Raw genomic sequence first — 17,570 nt, 5'->3', positions numbered from 1 at the left:
GACGAAGCGCCTCTTTAATTCGTTGCATGCGTGACAAGGGAATTTCCTTCGGTATATACGTCTGAGCTATTAATATCTCGGCATTTTCTTCTGTCTTTACTTCTTCAATTTCTACTACTGGAGCTTGCATTTCTATTTTAGTTTCGGTAGTATTTATTATGCTAATCGGGCAACTATTATTTTTTGGCTCGACTAGGCAATTTCCGATAAATATTCCTGGTCTAGTTTCCACTGCTTGGATTATTCCTGCAATGTTTTCTTTAGTTATGGCTGTTATAATAGTTTCGCTTCTAGCTTCTAAAGTAAACTTTTTGCATGGGAAAAGCGTAAATAAATTTTTATCGATGCGTAGTTTTTTGGTAGTATAGTCCCAAGATGCTTGATATTTTTGTAGGAAGTCGGCTCCGAGGATTCCGTCATATTCGATAGGAAAGTCGTCTTTTATCACGTTTAATTCATGTTTAACATTTCTTGTTTTTAACGGAATAGTTGTTTGCATTACGCCTATAGTATCCGCTTTGTGCCCTGTTGCGCCAATGATTGTTATCTTTTTATCGTATATTATGGTTTCATCTTTCAATTTATTCAATTTTATTAGACTCATGGTAGCTCCTGTGTCGATCAACATATTTATTTTATCGTCAATCACTTCATTCATGAGTAGTGAAATCAGATCGAGCTCAGTGTGTGCATGATTTATCTCATCAGCTGTTAGTACCTTATGCTCTCGTACTGTCTTAGCTGTTGCTTTGTTTTCCTTTCTGCATCGTCGTCCTCAGTCTCGCGATGCTTATTAGTTTTATTTATGGTATTTCGCGTGTTTGATTCTTCATTTATTTTCTTATTTTTAGTATATTCCGGTTTTCCGTTTAATATCCAACATTCGGTACGGTTATGTCCGGATTTCTTGCAATAATTACAATGTTTATCCAGCGTATTAAATCTTGATCCGCTCGGTTTAGGCAAAGTGAATTGATTACCGTAGCGGCTCGTTCGGCAATCGCGACCGTAATGTCCTTGCTTGCCGCATTTATGGCATTGAATTGCCTTAGGATTATTAAAACTTTTATTCGCGTTGTACGCGGAATCACGTGGTCTTTTTAATTTTTCCTCTGCTTTGGCAGAGCTGCTTTGCCATCCCTTCGATGGCTTCTTGCAGGGTTGCATATCGTTGCGCGCGTATTACCATTCGTATATCCTCGCGCAGTCCATACACAAAGTTTTGTAGCGCTTGCTGTTTAACTGTATCTAATATAGTGCGTTTATCTTGCGGTGTCTTTCCTGGACTGTCTGTTAGAGATTCGTATAGCTGCATCGCTAAATGGTCTGCTCGTGCCCCATATTCTACTGCACTTTCTCCGGGTCGTTGTTTCAAATGATTAAATTCAATTTGAATCGATGCAGGATTTTTCTTAGGGTAGTAAAAGCTTTCCAGTTCGTTTTTTAACTGTTCAAACGATCTGATATCTTTGATCTCAAAATTTATTAATGCTCTGCCTTGCAATTTAGTCGACATTATGACGTCGAGTAGCTCGTCTGCGAACTCGGGCTTTACATACTTCATGGCACATGTACAAGCGCTTAGAAATAATTTTAAGTTCGTTCGTGACGTACCGTCAAAAATAGGTATTAAATTTATCGCGTTTTTTGATGTCATGTAGCGTTGTGCGTCAGTGGATTGTCTGTTTCGTATGTCTTCAGTAGTTCGACCGTATGAAATGTCGGTTTCGCGTTCTTATCGCGGATTTCGTTCGTGATGATGCGCATGAAGATACTCAAATAATGTCGCGATCTGTTCGCGCATTTCGTGCATTGTTTCTTCTAGTGCTGAAATCTGATTTTTATTTTTTGGGCGTGTTCCCGTTCGAAGTCCGCTGGCTTCGTTTTCTCTTGTATTTTGCTCCATTAACGCGGATATTTCGTTTTCTATTTCGATGTCTGCCTCACTCTTCCTTCTTTGAGACATTTTTTTGTTTCTTCTTTCACGGATTTCGTCCGGATCAAATATGCTACTATCATATGATGTTAGCTCAAACTCGCTGTAATCTGACACGCGGCTTGGTGTTTTACTAGCGTAAGGTCTAGTCTTTTTAGTTTTTACTTCTATCACGGTATCGTTAAGAGCGGGAATTAAACTCGAATCAATATCTTCGAAAGTGTAATCTCGTTTAGTTTCTATGTTTGCGTCTAATTCGTCGTCGGTATCACCGTCCGAGTTTGTGTATTGTAATGTACGGCGTACGTTATTGCTTATGTCGCGAGTCGCGTCTTCGATAATGCGTATCGGGTTTAACGCTGTGCGGATTGCGTGTCGCGCTTGGTTGCTTAATAGCCACGACCTATTTCGTATGGGACCGGGGTCGCTTTCGCTTTTGTACATTCACGCGTTTTTATATTTTATATAATGGTTCGGACTTACAGTAGTAGTAGTATGATCGCTCGCATGTTGCCTCGTCCTTAGCTGCGGTTCGCTGTCCGGCTGTAGATCGTAGGCTGTAGGTGTAGGTCGCTCGGCTGCTTTCTGCGGCTGGCTCCTATTTCGCTGACTCCGCTCGGCACTGCTTGGCTCTGGATAGTCTGCTGCTGCGCTGCTACTCTGCTTACCGTTGCGTTGGTTGGGGTCTTCTCGTTTTAATAATCTCCGTATTGAAACTTGTCCGCCGACTATTTTGCACTCAATTTTCGGCTGCTTACTGCTGCGTTGGTCGGGGTCTTCTCGTTTCAATAATCTCCGTATTGAAACTTGTCCGCCGACTAATTTTCACTCACTTAAATTTTTTCTTTTTGTTTCAGGCTCTGGACGTTCCGGGTTCCTGGTCCCGAAGGAGAGGCAGATCCCACCGCTACCACCAGATATTTGTTGTGCCCTTGGTGATAGGGCACGGGTTCGGGATCTGCCGAGGAGTTAGGCCGGGAATCCGGGAATAATCCTTTGACGTTTTTTTCAATAAAAACAGTCTCCCATATATTTATTGGTTTCTTGTTCTATTACAAATTCCCTTACTTCTAGGTAGTCTAGGTTCCGTCAGGAATCCTTGTCTTAATGTGGTATCACGGAGCCCCAAGTTATTCTTATTCGCTTTTAGCGAATTGTTATAATTCGCGTTCTTCTAGATTTGTGGTCCCAACGGACATACGTCCGTTTCTTGTGACTGATAGTTTTAGACCCGCTGTCGTGATCTCGCGAGGGCGATTTTATATACGTGAAACTGCACTTGATTGCAGTTTTAACGATCTAACTTGCTGACGAAATTCGATAGTTCGTCAGCATTGTCGCGTAAAAAGTGAATTAGGTTTTAATTTTCGCTGCGCGATTTATCCGGTGTCTCGCATGAGCCGGAAACTGAATATTAGATATCTTAATCTGATATGCAATAGATATCTTCTTATATTTTATTAATATATATATATTTTATTATTAATAATTGGTTGTGGTTCTTTGGACCCACAACACTATAGTATATTCTTTCTTCAACGTTTCACTTCTAGTTTGTAATATACTCTAAGTTCGAGCCTGAAGTAAAGACAAAAATATCCATAATTACTTTGATCTTATTTCAATTTTATTTTAATATAATTTTCCTGAATTCATAATTTTATTATTTAGAGTTTTATCGTATCTATTTAACTTTACATTTGTATCATTCATATGTGAACTGTATATATATATCGTTAATAAATTATTCTTATATATTCTAAATTGAATCTCAATTTTTTTTTTTTAACTGCTTTGCCATATACATTTCAGAGTATAGTTTATAAATAAGTTTAATCGTAACATTTTTGGTCCTTCGAGCCGGATTTGGCAGGCAGTTTAAGGAAAAAATGAGAATCAGCCACATAGAAAATCGACTAGAGCAACAGCTCACTCTCAAAGAACTAATTAATAATTCTGTTGATAATCTCACTAAAATAGGTTATTCAAATGTCACTTCTCATCGTGTACATGCTTGTTTATCAGCTTTCAAGGAATCTTGGGATAAATTCTCTGTTATTCACGAAGCTATTAATTTAGCAATGAGGAAGCTTTCAATTGAAGAGCGGTTACAACTACAATCTCACACTTATTTTTCTGACAACGTATTTTCAAATACGTATAAATGTTATCTTGAGTCTGTAAAAAAAATGAACTCTCTCCTTGATAAAGACTCGGAAGGGATTGTTGAAATTCCTTCAACTCAATCTACTTCTCAAAACTCTAATATACCTGTTTTTTATCATCATACTCGATTGCCTCGAATCGATATTCCGAAATTTAACGGTTCTCCTTCCGAATGGTTATCGTTTAAGGATCTCTTCACCTCTCTCATTTTAGCCAATCCGACACTGTCACCAGTAGAGAAACTACAATATCTGAAAACAAGCTTAACAGGATCGGCCTCTCATCTCTTAAAGAACACTACACTCACTGGCGACAATTTTTAAAAGGCTTGGGAAGCATTAATTTCTTTTTACGAAAATAAGCGACTTCTCGTAAATACCGCTCTGCATTCCCTCATGTCACTCAAAAGGATGTCTAAGGAATCAGCCGTTGAGATGGAACAGCTGTACACAAATATTACTCAGATTTATCGAACTCTCGAAACTTTTGGTAAATAGACCAGTAGTACATGGGATGACATTTTTGTCTTTATCGTTGTTCAGAGGCTCGATTCAGAGTCAGTCAAATCGTGGGAACATCATTTAGGTTCTACAAAGGAGCCTCCTACGTGGCGACAACTTACTGAATTTCTTCAAGACTTCTGTCTCTTCAAGCTTTCGAGAAATTTCGAACAGGAAAAAATATTTTCTCACATCCTCAAACAGCTAGATCTCATTTTCAAGGGAAAGCTAAAGATTCTCATGCTCATAAACCAAGTTCATGCGTTTTATGTTCCTCTGACCACTATATTTCAAATTGTCCTCAGTACAACTCCAAAACGACTCAACAGCGATTAGCCATCATTAACAAAAATAAACTTTGTTACAATTGTCTTGGACCTCACAGAGTATCCGAATGCTGGATTACGAAGCACTGCCTGAAATGTGGCCGGAAACATCATACTACCATCCATTGGAATACTAATAACAAGAATAGCTCATCGACTTCTACCACCTCATCATCGAAAGACTCAACCGCCACAGAAAAACAGTCCACCGAAACCAATGTGCTCCATTCGTCGATTGAACAAAAAGCACTCAATTCAATTATTTTACTCGCTACAGCTCAAATTTTCGTGATTTCAAATAGTGGAGAAAAAATGAAAATAAGAGCACTACTTGATCAAGGCTCTGAAATTTCTCTTGTGTCAGAGCGAATCGTCCAATTGCTACACCTTCCAAGAGCTCATTTCTTTATATCTTTATATGGCATAGGCGGTCATAAAGCAAATAAAACCAGAGGCTTAACTCAATTAACATTAAGAGCTCATTTCGATCATAACTCTGAAATTTCAATATCCGCACATATTCTGCCTAAATTGACAGCGTATCTTCTATCAAGCAATATGCAAAAGCAAGTCTGGCCGCACTTAGAAAATCTCGTACTAGCTGATCCTGATTTCATGTCTTCTGGGCCTATTGATATTATTCTAGGAGCAGATGTTTATCCCCAGATCATTGAAGACGGAATTGCAAAAGGAGAAGCTACCTCACCTATTGCGCAGCGAACATCATTTGGTTGGGTGATTTCAGGTCCTGCAAACAGCAATACATCACGCTCATCTTCACAAGGATGTCACGTCTCCGTTGACAAAGAATTGCAAGATTTACTACAACGTTTTTGGAAGCTTGAGGAAGTCTCATCTGTAACTTCATCATCTATGTCCGTCAACGAACAGGAATGTGAGTAACATTATAAACAATTTCATTCGCGAGATAATCAAGGAAGGTACATAGTGAGACTTCCCTTCAAAAAATCTGAAACTCAGTTAGGAGACTCTAAATCAAGAGCACGAAAAATCATCATGAATTTATCATCAAAATTCCTCAATGATCCTAATTATGAAAATGCATATTCTGAGTTCTTAGCGGAATATGAGAAATTAGGTCATATGAAATTAATACCTAACTCTCAACCAGAACCGACAGTAGCCTACTATCTTCCACATCATGGAGTCATTCGAGAGACCAGCCAGACTACGAAACTAAGAGTCGTATTTAATGGATCAAGTCGTACTAGCTCGGGAGTATCTTTGAACGATCTTCTTTACACTGGCAAAAAATTACAGATCGACGTATTAGATGTACTGATATGGTTCCGTCAATTTAGATACGTTTTTTTTTCAGACATCGAAAAGATGTATCGACAAATTAACGTGCATGAAGAAGATCAAAAGTTCCAACGCATTCTTTGGCGGAATAAAGCTAAGGACATTGTCACTTATGAATTGACAACAGTTACTTATGGGTTAGCCTGTGCCCCATTTTTAGCTCTCCGTACTCTTGAACAACTTGTAGAAGATAAAGGCTCTAAGTTCCCTCTAGCAGTTCCTTCCTTAGTTCAAGGCAGATATGTCGATGACATATTTGGAGGTGCCGATTCAATTACTCAAGCTCGAGAAATAGTCCAAGTAAAATCATTGTGCATGGCGGGCGGGTTTCCCCTCCAAAAATGGTTAACTAATCATTCAGCAATTCTGGAATCCATTTCTTCCGAGAATCGAATTGATTCATCATCAATACGAATTGACGAAACAGCTATTATCCATGTACTAGGACTATGCTGGAATCCGTCATCTGATACGTTCCACTTCTCTGTCACTGTGTCGATTCCATCTGTTCTAACCAAACGAAATGTTCTATCTACAATCGCTAAAGTGTTCGACCCTCTTGGACTGCTAGCTCCTATCTTAATTACGGCTAAAATATTCATACAAGAGCTTTGGTCACTCAAGCTTGGATGGGATGAGCCATTACCTCTTCCTGTTTAAACCAAATGGATTAACTTCATCAATCATCTCCATGAAATACCTAAATTGAGCTTCTCTCGATGGACAGGCCAAAAAGCTGGTTATTCTTTTGAAATTTATGGTTTTTGCGATGCTTCACTCCGTGCAATGTGTGCCACCGTCTATATCAGATCATCTGATCAAGAGGGAAATATCTCAACACAATTAATCTGTTCTAAAACCAAAGTTGCACTTTTGAAGAGAATGACAATTCCTCGACTTGAGCTGTCCGGAGCGGTTCTATTAAGCAATCTCACCTCAAGAGTTTTAAAAATCTTGAAGCTCAATTCTATTCCAGTTTTTCTCTGGACGGACTCAGCTATTGTGTATACCTGGATTAATAGTCATCCATCTCGGTGGAAGGAATTCATACACAATAGAGTTTGTCACATCCACGAAACTCCACCTCATGCAATTTGGAGATTTACTCCCGGTACTGAGAATCCAGCAGATCATGCTACTCGAGGATTATCACCAGCTCAACTTATCGATAATGCAAACTGGCAGTCGGGACCGAGTTGGCTCAGTTTAGAATCTTCAGCATGGCCTCAAGAACCTCAAGCAGTATCTCGAAAAGAACACCTAGAAGAACGCATGAATCAAGTTCTCACAACAAATGTTAGATCTAATCAACTATGGGATCTTGTTTATAAGTATTCAAATATGACTCGATTATTACGTATCACTTCCTTATGTAAACGAGCCGTATCTCGATTCCGAAATTCTCAGCAAACAAGTTTAACCATTCCCATCACCACTTGTGAATTAGATTCAGCAAGACTGTTATGGGTTAAGCAAATTCAACAATCATACTTCTCTCAAGAGTTGAAAATTCTGTCTAAAGGTAATACTTTGCCATCTTCTCACAGCTTATTGCGTCTCACTCTATTTTTAGATGCTGAAAGTTTTCTTAGAGTCGGAGATCGTCTTCGATTATCTCTCTTACCTGATAATACGAAACATCCATTAATCCTTCCAAAGAAGTCACCACTAACGACTTTAATAATCGCTGACGCTCATCAGCGTACACTTCATGGAGGTACTCAAATAACTCTCTCCTTTATTCGTAACGACTATTGGATCATTGGAGGACGATTGCCTGTGAAATCATTCATTTTAAAGTGTTTACGCTGTTTACAATATCGACAAACACGAGCTCAGCAAATAATGGGACAGCTTCCCCCGGAAAGGCTCACTCCTTCTCGCCCTTTTCTTAATTCTGGTATTGATTATGCCGGCCCATTCCTCCTAAAAAATTGGATAGGATGGAACTCTAGGACGTACAAAGCCTGGATTGCATTGTTTGTATGCCTTTCAACATCAGCTGTTCAACTTGAACTGGTTACAGATTGCACCACAAATGCATTCATTGCCGCCTACAAACGGTTTTCATCTAGAAGAGGCATCTGTTCCACCTTAATTAGTGATTGTGGTACGAATCTCAAAGGAGCGAATGCCGAACTCAAAAGCTTATTTTTTTTTTCCTCTTAAGAATGGGAAGATTTAGCTTCGCTTCTCGCCAACGACGGCACTCAATCGAAGTTCAACCCTCCTTCTGCTCCGCATTTCGGCGGAAAATGAGAGGCCGGAGTGAAATCCGTCAAGTATCACATCAAAAGAGTCATCGGCAATCATATTCTCACTTATGAAGAATTGACCACTTTTCTTACTCAAGTGGAAGCAGTTCTCAATTCTCGACCGTTATGTCCTTTCACCGACGATCCAGACGACGTTCAAGCGCTTACTCCAGCTCACTTTTTGATCGAAAGCTCGTTGGCTACTATACCCGAACCTTCTCTTGAAACAGTTAAAACATCTCATCTTTCTCGATGGCAATTAACTCGTCAAATGCTGGACAGTTTCTGGTCTCATTGGTCAAAGGAGTGCTTACAACGGTATCTTGTTATGTACAAATGGAATAAGGAAACTCCTCCTTTAAAAGAAGGTTCTCTCGTCTTAGTTGTTGATGAACGATATCCACCATCCAAATGGCCTCTCGGTCGAGTAATCTCTTCTCATCCTGGTAAGGATGGAAAAATCAGAGTTGTAACCGTTCGGACGCAAGCGTCTACTTTCAAACGACCTATAGTCAAACTTTGTCCTCTTCCTGTACCCGCTTGTATCTAACTCTTTCGTTAACATTCATTAACGAAGGCGGGCGGAAATGTTTAAAATACGCGCGTCGTGCGCTAAGAAATGGATCTCAGAAGGCGTTGCGCTTCAGCTCCTCTGATCTGAGTTTTTTCTCTGATTCTCGTCTTTTTTTCTTGGAGCTCGCTCAGAAACACACTTTTTCTCAATCTTCTTAAAAGTTTTATTTGTGTAGTATAAAGCATTTTTTGAGTTTTTTTGAGTTAATTTTCTTATCAAAGAGAACTACAATTAGTGCAAGATTTGAGTCTCACTTTTAAGGAAAGACCTTGTCAAGTCGAATTCTCTAGAAAGTACAGCTTTGGGTTTTCCTCTCGAGGAAGGAACTACGTTCCGTGCATAAGACCGAGATAAGTTCTCTACTCTCAAGGTCAGTGTTCGTCTGAAGGTAAATGAATGAATCTCGTTTTGTAAGACTCGTTTTGTAAGACGTCTTCAAAACTTACCTTACAGACACAACATAAGTGCAAAAGAATTTGTAATTCTCTCATTCTTTCCAATTTTCTCATTTCAAGAATAGAAATTCTCTATCAGTTCATTAATTTTGTTTTTCTCAAAATAGTTTATTCTTTCTATAGTATATTCTTTCTTCAAGGTTTCACTTCTAGTTTGTAATATACTCTAAGTTTGAGCCTGAAGTAAAGACAAAAATATCCATAATTACTTTGATCTTATTTCAATTTTATTTTAATATAATTTTCCTGAATTCATAATTTTATTATTTAGAGTTTTATCGTATCTATTTAACTTTACATTTGTATCATTCATATGTGAACTGTATATATATATATCGTTAATAAATTATTCTTATAAATTCTAAATTGAATCTCAATTTTTTTTTTTAACTGCTTTGTCATATACATTTCAGAGTATAGTTTATAAATAAGTTTAATCGTAACAATGTTAAAGTAAAAAAAAATCATTTTTGCTTCAATATTAACACTTTCAAAAGCTATAAACCGCATTTGTGTGCGATTTTTAATTCATGTCATGGAACTTTGCAAAGTTCATACAAAAATTTTGAAATTTAACGCATTTTGCATTCTTTATTTGTATCCGTATAGTTTCGTAAAAAATCAGTAACTTGTTTAATAAAGTACCAATCTGAAAAGTAAAGATTTCAAATTTAAAATTTGAATATGGAATATTTCATTATGATCATTTTTGACAAAGTTACACTTTTTCGAAATTGGCCTATTTTTAGAGAGCAGAATGAGTGATACTTTAATTTTGCTGTCAAATGTATAAGTAAAAGTAGCAATCTTAAATTTGTTTACAAAATGATTTAAAAATGATACTCTTAATTCGAGTTTTGATATCTTGTGGAGCAAAGTTATTTGATATTCAATTTTTAATAGGCTAAAGAACGTATTACGAATTTATGGATAAAATAAATTAAGACTTTTGTTATTCTGATATTTTCCTGGTAATTATATATTGCGCAATAGAGAGATGATCTCAGCATCTTTCGCGCATCAATATGTATTTTAGTGCTTGCTGAATATGTAAAGATTTCACAAAAAATTAAACTTTTTGATATAAGAAGTTTATAAAAAAAACATTAAAGAATAGTTAAATAAAGTACAATATAAGCGCGTGCGGATAAGATCAGCGGGATTTCGAGCCCAAGCACATTTCACGCACACACGAAACGCTGTACCTGTGTGACGCGCGCTCGGCTAAAAATAAATTTAGCGGGTCGACCGAGCGTAACAGATAGATAGAATTGACGGCCCGGATCAAAGAATTCGCCCAGCGCTTGAAATCCTGTAAAAGTATTGTCCAAATGTCTCAGAGCATGAAAATTTTGAAAGTCGCAACATTAATTTTTTTAAATATAAGCGTGTAGAGATCGACGAGACGGAACTTTTTTCTATTTGCAGTTTTTTTGTTCGATGCTTATTTTTAATAATAAAAATAAAAAACTAAAAAATTTTTATCCCCAAATTCAATAAGATTTTAAGATATAAATCGTCGTAATTTGGCCAAATTTTATTGAAATTGTTTGAAATTTGGTATACGCATGCAGTATAGTCTAGCAATGCCTACAAAACAATAAAGAAGCTGAAAATCGCCTATTGTTTAATAATAATTAATTGCAAATTGAAGCCAATCGGTAACCACGTTTTTTTAGTTTCGCCGACAAAAAGTATCGAAGGAACTTGAAATTTGGAACAACTTCCAGTGATACATTTGTTCCTCACTACTAAAGGAAAATTTCTGGAAATTTTCAGATTGATTCATTGAAAATTTGCGGAAATATGCATTTTATAAGAAAACATGTGACACCGGCAATGATAGCTTTGTGAGCGCTGAGCACCATCAGGCAGCGTACTCGCCGTTCGGATTTCCAGGACTCGATTTTATAATAATTTTTTAATGGTTATACATTTGAACAATCGCTCACTTCCCACGAAATATCGAAATAATGAACTATTATTTATACGTTTCTTAATTAAATACTTTTATTATTATTATTTCGAAATATTTCACATACACTCCAGAGACGCGGTTTTTAGGACGATAGTAATTTAACAAATAACAATAGTTAAAGTTGTAAAAAATTATTATAAAATCGAGTCCTGGAAAACCGAACGACGAGTACGCTGCCTGATGGTGCTCAGCGCTCACGAAGCTATCATTGCTGGCGTCGCATGTTTTCTTATAAAATGCATATTTCCACAAATTTTCAATGAATCGATCTGAAAATTTCCAGAAATCTTCCTTCAGTGGTGAGGAACAAATGTATAACTGGAAGTTGTTCCAAATTTCAAGTTCCCTCGATACTTTTTGTCGGCGAAACTAAAAAAACATGGTTACCGATTGGCCTCAATTTGCAATTAATTATTATTAAACAATAGGCGATTTTCAGCTTCTTTATTGTTTTGTAGGCATCGCTAGACTATACTGCATGCGTATACCAAATTTCAAACAATTTCAATAAAATTTGGCCAAATTACGACGATTTATATCTTAAAATCTTATTGAATTTGGGGATAAAAATTTTTCAGTTTTTTATTTTTATTATTAAAAATAAGCATCAAACAAAAAAACTGCAAAAAGAAAAAAGTTTCGTCTTGTCGTTCTCTATAAGTCTATATTTAAAAAAAAATTAATTTTGCGACTTTCAAAATTTTCATGCTCTGAGACGTTTAGACAATACTTTTACACAATTTGAGCGCAGAGCGAGTTCTTTGATCCGCGCCCTCAATTATTATCTCATTTATTATTTGAAAATAAAATAATTATAAATTATTAAAAACAAGCTACAGAGCCAAAGCTAGATTTACGTGCTTAGTTTATTGACTTATTATAACAATTATAACAAATTATAAAGATCTAATTCTAAACGTTTCGACCATTCGGATGTGGTCATCTTCAGTAGTTATTCGTTAGTTCTTACATTAAATATATAAAACATTGTTTAGGTCAATTCGGAACATATTACAATAAAAATCTTCTTACAATTCGTTACTTTTAAAACCGTTTAGATGGAAAACATTTCTTCAAAGTCATGCCCCTTCCAATAACAGCAATCCTTAAATTATTAGGAAGAAAAAGATGTCGTGTTTTGCATTATTAATATACGCTATGTACTCTTAAGAACTTGAGACTTTGTGGTTGATTGCAATTATTCTAAAAAACAGTATGAACTAATGTCTACCTTTATCTTTGTATATATTGTACTTGTTATTTATTAAAATAATTCTTACCTCAATGCATAGCAGTAACATCATGTTGTGTAGTTTTCGTGTATTTAACTTTCTTTTTTTATATATCTTACTAAAAACTAAACTAAATTCAGTGTAACAAGTCAGTTTGCCTTGAATGATATTTGGTAGTCCGTATCGTCTGAGTGGACATGGCAAACTAGTTGAAGATATAATAGAGGATATAATATTCGTGTGTAAAGGAGATTCGTGGTGGGAGAGTGATCTTTAAACAGTAAACAAATTGAGAACTGGCAAATACAAGTTTGGCAGTAACTCGGTATCGTTCTGCTTATTGAGACTCGTTTTTTGCCGTTTTATGTGCAACATCTCGGAAATAAGCCTTTTATTATAAGACATTTCCTTGTCTAATATTTCCACGTTCTCTCAATCCATTTCATGGTTTTGTTTTAATCTATGACAGGAAATAACCGAAGGGAATCCCGTTCTTTTATTTATATCCGACTTGTGTTCTTTAATTCTAGTTTTTAATTTTCTCTTTGTTTGTCCCACATAACTAACTTCGCAATCATGACACGTTACCTTATATACTACATCGCATTGGCTCATGGATTCTATAATGTTTTTCCCTGTTTTTATAATCCTATTGAGTTTATTGTTACACAAAAAGGCTAAATAATGATTGTATTTTTTTTCATGTTTCGTGTGAATTTATCAAATGTTTCTTTTATATAAGGGATCGTAAAAAAACCCCTTCTTTCAAAATAAAAACAGGGAAAAACATTATAGAATCCATGAACCAATGCGATGTAGCATATAAGGTAACGTGTCATGATTGCGAAGCTAGTTATGTGGGACAAACAAAGAGAAAATTAAAAACTAGAATTAAAGAACACAAGTCGGATATAAATAAAAGAACGGGATTCCCTTCGGTTATTTCCTGTCATAGATTAGAACAAAACCATGAAATGAATTGGGAGAACGTGGAAATATTAGACAAGGAAATGTCTTATAGTAAAAGGCTTATTTCCGAGATGTTGCACATAAAACGGCAAAAAACGAGTCTCAATAAGCAGAACGATACCGAGTTACTGCCAAACTTGTATTTGCCAGTTCTCAATTTGTTTACTGTTTAAAGATCACTCTCCCACCACGATTCTCCTTCACACACGAATATTATATCCTCTATTATATCTTCAACTAGTTTGCCATGTCCACTCATTGTCAGACGATACGGACTACCAAATATCATTCAAGGCAAACTGACTCGTTACACTGAATTTAGTTTAGTTTTTAGTAATATATATAAAAAAAGAAAGTTAAATACACGAAAACTACACAACATGATGTTACTGCTATGCATTGAGGTAAGAATTATTTTAATAAATAACAAGTACAATATATATACAAAGATAAAGGTAGACATTAGTTCATACTGTTTTTTAGAATAATTGCAATCAACCACAAAGTCTCAAGTTCTTAAGAGTACATAGCGTATATTAATAATGCAAAACACGACATCTTTTTCTTCCTAATAATTTAAGGATTGCTGTTATTGGAAGGGGCATGACTTTGAAGAAATGTTTTCCATCTAAACGGTTTTAAAAGTAACGAATTGTAAGAAGATTTTTATTGTAATATGTTCCGAATTGACCTAAACAATGTTTTATATATTTAATGTAAGAACTAACGAATAACTACTGAAGATGACCACATCCGAATGGTCGAAACGTTTAGAATTAGATCTTTATAATTTGTTATAATTGTTATAATAAGTCAATAAACTAAGCACGTAAATCTAGCTTTGGCTCTGTAGCTTGTTTTTAATAATTTATTTTAATAATTTGAGCCAAAATTGTAATTTTTAAGTTATAAAATAATTATGTTTTGAAAGTACTTTCAAAATATTTACTATTTGTCAATCGTTTTTCATTACTTTATTTTAGGGAATATTAAATTAGAAAAATGGACTGTCAATTCATTTCGTCGTGCTGGTCTGTGTGCAGATCATTTAATGCTAACTCATTTAAGGGAGAAGGCAAGAAAACATTAAAACGCCATGCTGTGCCAATTCGATTTAATGATTTGATAAATTTAGAAGAAAAATCTGAGGCAGCTATGGAAATAGGAGAGATGCAAAGAGTTCTAAAAAAAGAACAAAACCAAATAAAAGAAATGGAAGAAGTAGGAAATACATATAATAACGCAATTGCAGGAACATCATTTAATATCGATCATAATGATAAAATAAATAAGCAATTATTAGATCGATTCAAACAAACTTATCTTCCAGCAAAATTAAATTTTGACAAATTATTAGAAGAGGAAGATATTACAGAATGGATGCATTTAGAACCTGTAAGATATGAAAACATTGATAAGTGTGATCTGTTAATGACAAAATTGTGAAAAAGAATATAATCCAGAAAAGATAATTAAAAGTTTAAAACGTGAAAATATTCGTTTGCGGCAGACTATAAAGCGTTTAAAATTGCGTTTACAACATCGCCAAGTACCTAAGAAAAAAAAAATTAAAAAAAATAACAAAAAAAAAATACAAAATTTAATTAATGAACAAAATCTGCATCCCGTTGCAAAAGCAATGATTAATTAACAACTCCATACTCCACATGTGGCATATACAGAGGAAGAAAAAACTTTTTTGAAACAGTTTTTTTATTATTCGGCGTCTGCATTGCGTCGTTTATAAAAGGCAGGTTGCAATTTTCCTGCAGAACGAACTATTAGAAGATGGCATGAAGAATTAAATATAATGCCAGGATTTTGTGATGTTATATTCCGCAAATTGCAGGAAAAAATTTCAAAGTTGCCTGTAGACAAAGAGTTTGTGCTTTAAAATGGGATGAAATGTGTATAAAATCATATGAAGAATACTCATTTAGTCTGGATCAAATAGAAGGACTCGTTGATCTTGGGCCTTTAGGAAGGAAAAGTGAAAGGACAAAATGCGTATTTGTATTTTGTGTGGATAGTATAAATGCGCTTCATTCATGGCGTCAACCGCTAGCATATTTTCTCCCAGGAAAATGTATGAAAGCGGAAGAAATAGTGATTTTAATGAAAGAATGCTTAGATAGATTGAGCAAAACGGGTGCTGATGTACGACTTATAACGTGCGATCAAGGTCCATCTAATCAAAGCGCTTATGCTCAACTTGGTGTGCACTCAGATAAGACATATTTTATACATAATGAAAAAAAATATTACGCATCATTCATTTTCTACATTTGGTAAAAAGATTGGCAAGCTTGTTAAGAAAACATAAATATTTGTATTGCGATGGAAAAATAATAGCATCATATCCCGATTATGAAATAACATGGTCTATTGATTAAGTATGTACTGATAGGAATTATTAGAAAGAAAGGAAGAGAGAAAAAATATCAGGGCGCGAGTGGCTAAGTCAGGAGAGCTTCCTGGCTTAGCCACTCGCGCCCTGATATTTTTTCTCTCTTCCTTTCTTTCTAATAATTCCTATCAGTACATACTGATTCTCCATATGTGAGAACAATGTACTAAAATTTTCATACACTTTAAGTATCTCGAACCAGAAATCGGTGTACAAAGTTAACTGTCTCACGTAGACTAATAAATTAATTTCTTTAAGAAAAATTAAAATTCCGCACTAACATCCCGCGACGGCTCTCAATGCCCTTCTATTATATTATGTGATAGCTATCATTTGAGCCTTTCCTTTATATGTGTTAGATTGTTAATTAAAAATGTATATCTTTGTTTATTTTACATTATGTCGTAATTTTTCGTAAATTGTACTCTAAAATTCAAGATTACAATTTGCACACTTTCTTGCGACGGTTCATAACTATAGTCTTCTCAAATTATAGATGAAAAGATTGTTTTTACTGTTTAGCTTGCATTTGTGTTTAATATGCGAGTATTTTTGCATCTATTATAGTTTACGTGTAAACACCCAACCCTGGCTTTTACTATTCAAAATAAGTTATTGGTCATTACTGTATGAAATATCTATAAGAGTTTATCATCTTTTTAAATATTGACAAAAATGCAACATTTTATTTACACACGCGCACGCACACACACACACACACAAAATTATAGAAGTAATTTATTAAAATAATTTAAATATACATTTTCAAATTACACAGGTTATTGAAAATAACTGATCTTTTGCTAAATAAACTGTAAATGCAAAAATAAATGCTACAATACATGTATTTACAATACGTGTGTATTTATATTTCAAATCTGATTGATATACATAATCATGTTTTACAAGTATGCATTACCGACACTTTGTAGATATAGCACATATCGGAACCAAAAAGTCGTGGACATAGCACGGAAGAGACCCAAAAGATCGTGGACATTACCTACGGGATTCGTGGACATTGGCTACGTAGTTCAATGTGCACGTTTTGTGCACATAGAGGCGCTAGCCCACAGAAACACGAAAAATGCGGGCATGTCCACTCTCAGTCTTCTCTCTGGTCGTACAGTGACGTGAAAGCGTCAGCGCAAGCGCGGGTGCCGCAGTTGTCTCTAGATGACTGCGAGCGCGTGGATCGATACGTGCGAGCGGTGTCGATTATCGATCGACTGATCGATAGCTCGGGCGCGTGCGCGGTGACTTGATAATCGCTCGATTCGATTGTTCGCGATTGCCTGCCGGATATAAGGACCCGATTTGAAGGGATGAAGACGGGAGCGAGGACGCGCGTATTGCCCGCGCCCTGCAATGACCGGTGATCGGACGTGGAGCCGAGTATTCCCGGCGGTATACGGGTATGCCCGTATATAAGAAGTGAAGCCGAGTGCG

At 35.8% G+C, this 17,570-nt stretch overlaps 3 protein-coding genes and 1 pseudogene across 5 annotated transcripts in view; 3 read left to right on the top strand and 1 right to left on the bottom strand.

The window, feature by feature from the left end:
- The window catches only part of Haspin (haspin), a 136,411-nt gene that overhangs the window by 65,391 nt on the left and 53,450 nt on the right, over nucleotides 1-17,570 (bottom strand). The gene's annotated exons all lie outside the window — the stretch shown is intronic.
- LOC137000702 (uncharacterized) lies at nucleotides 5,487-6,911 on the top strand. Its single transcript, XM_067358043.1, has 2 exons — nucleotides 5,487-5,823; nucleotides 6,010-6,911. Exons 1-2 carry the CDS (start codon nucleotides 5,487-5,489, stop codon nucleotides 6,909-6,911), a joined length of 1,239 nt encoding a protein of 412 aa, XP_067214144.1.
- Nucleotides 7,134-9,056, top strand: LOC137000701 (uncharacterized). The gene is made up of 2 exons (XM_067358042.1): nucleotides 7,134-7,968; nucleotides 8,605-9,056. The coding sequence occupies exons 1-2, from the start codon at nucleotides 7,134-7,136 to the stop codon at nucleotides 9,054-9,056; spliced, it is 1,287 nt and encodes a 428-aa protein (XP_067214143.1).
- LOC137000850 (uncharacterized) lies at nucleotides 14,082-16,060 on the top strand (annotated as a pseudogene).

This window comes from Linepithema humile, chromosome 6, assembly GCF_040581485.1.
Source record: "Linepithema humile isolate Giens D197 chromosome 6, Lhum_UNIL_v1.0, whole genome shotgun sequence".
NCBI lineage: Eukaryota > Metazoa > Arthropoda > Insecta > Hymenoptera > Formicidae > Linepithema > Linepithema humile.
The sequence above is the reverse complement of the archived record's forward strand: the minus strand, read 5'-3'. Positions and strand labels throughout refer to the sequence as shown.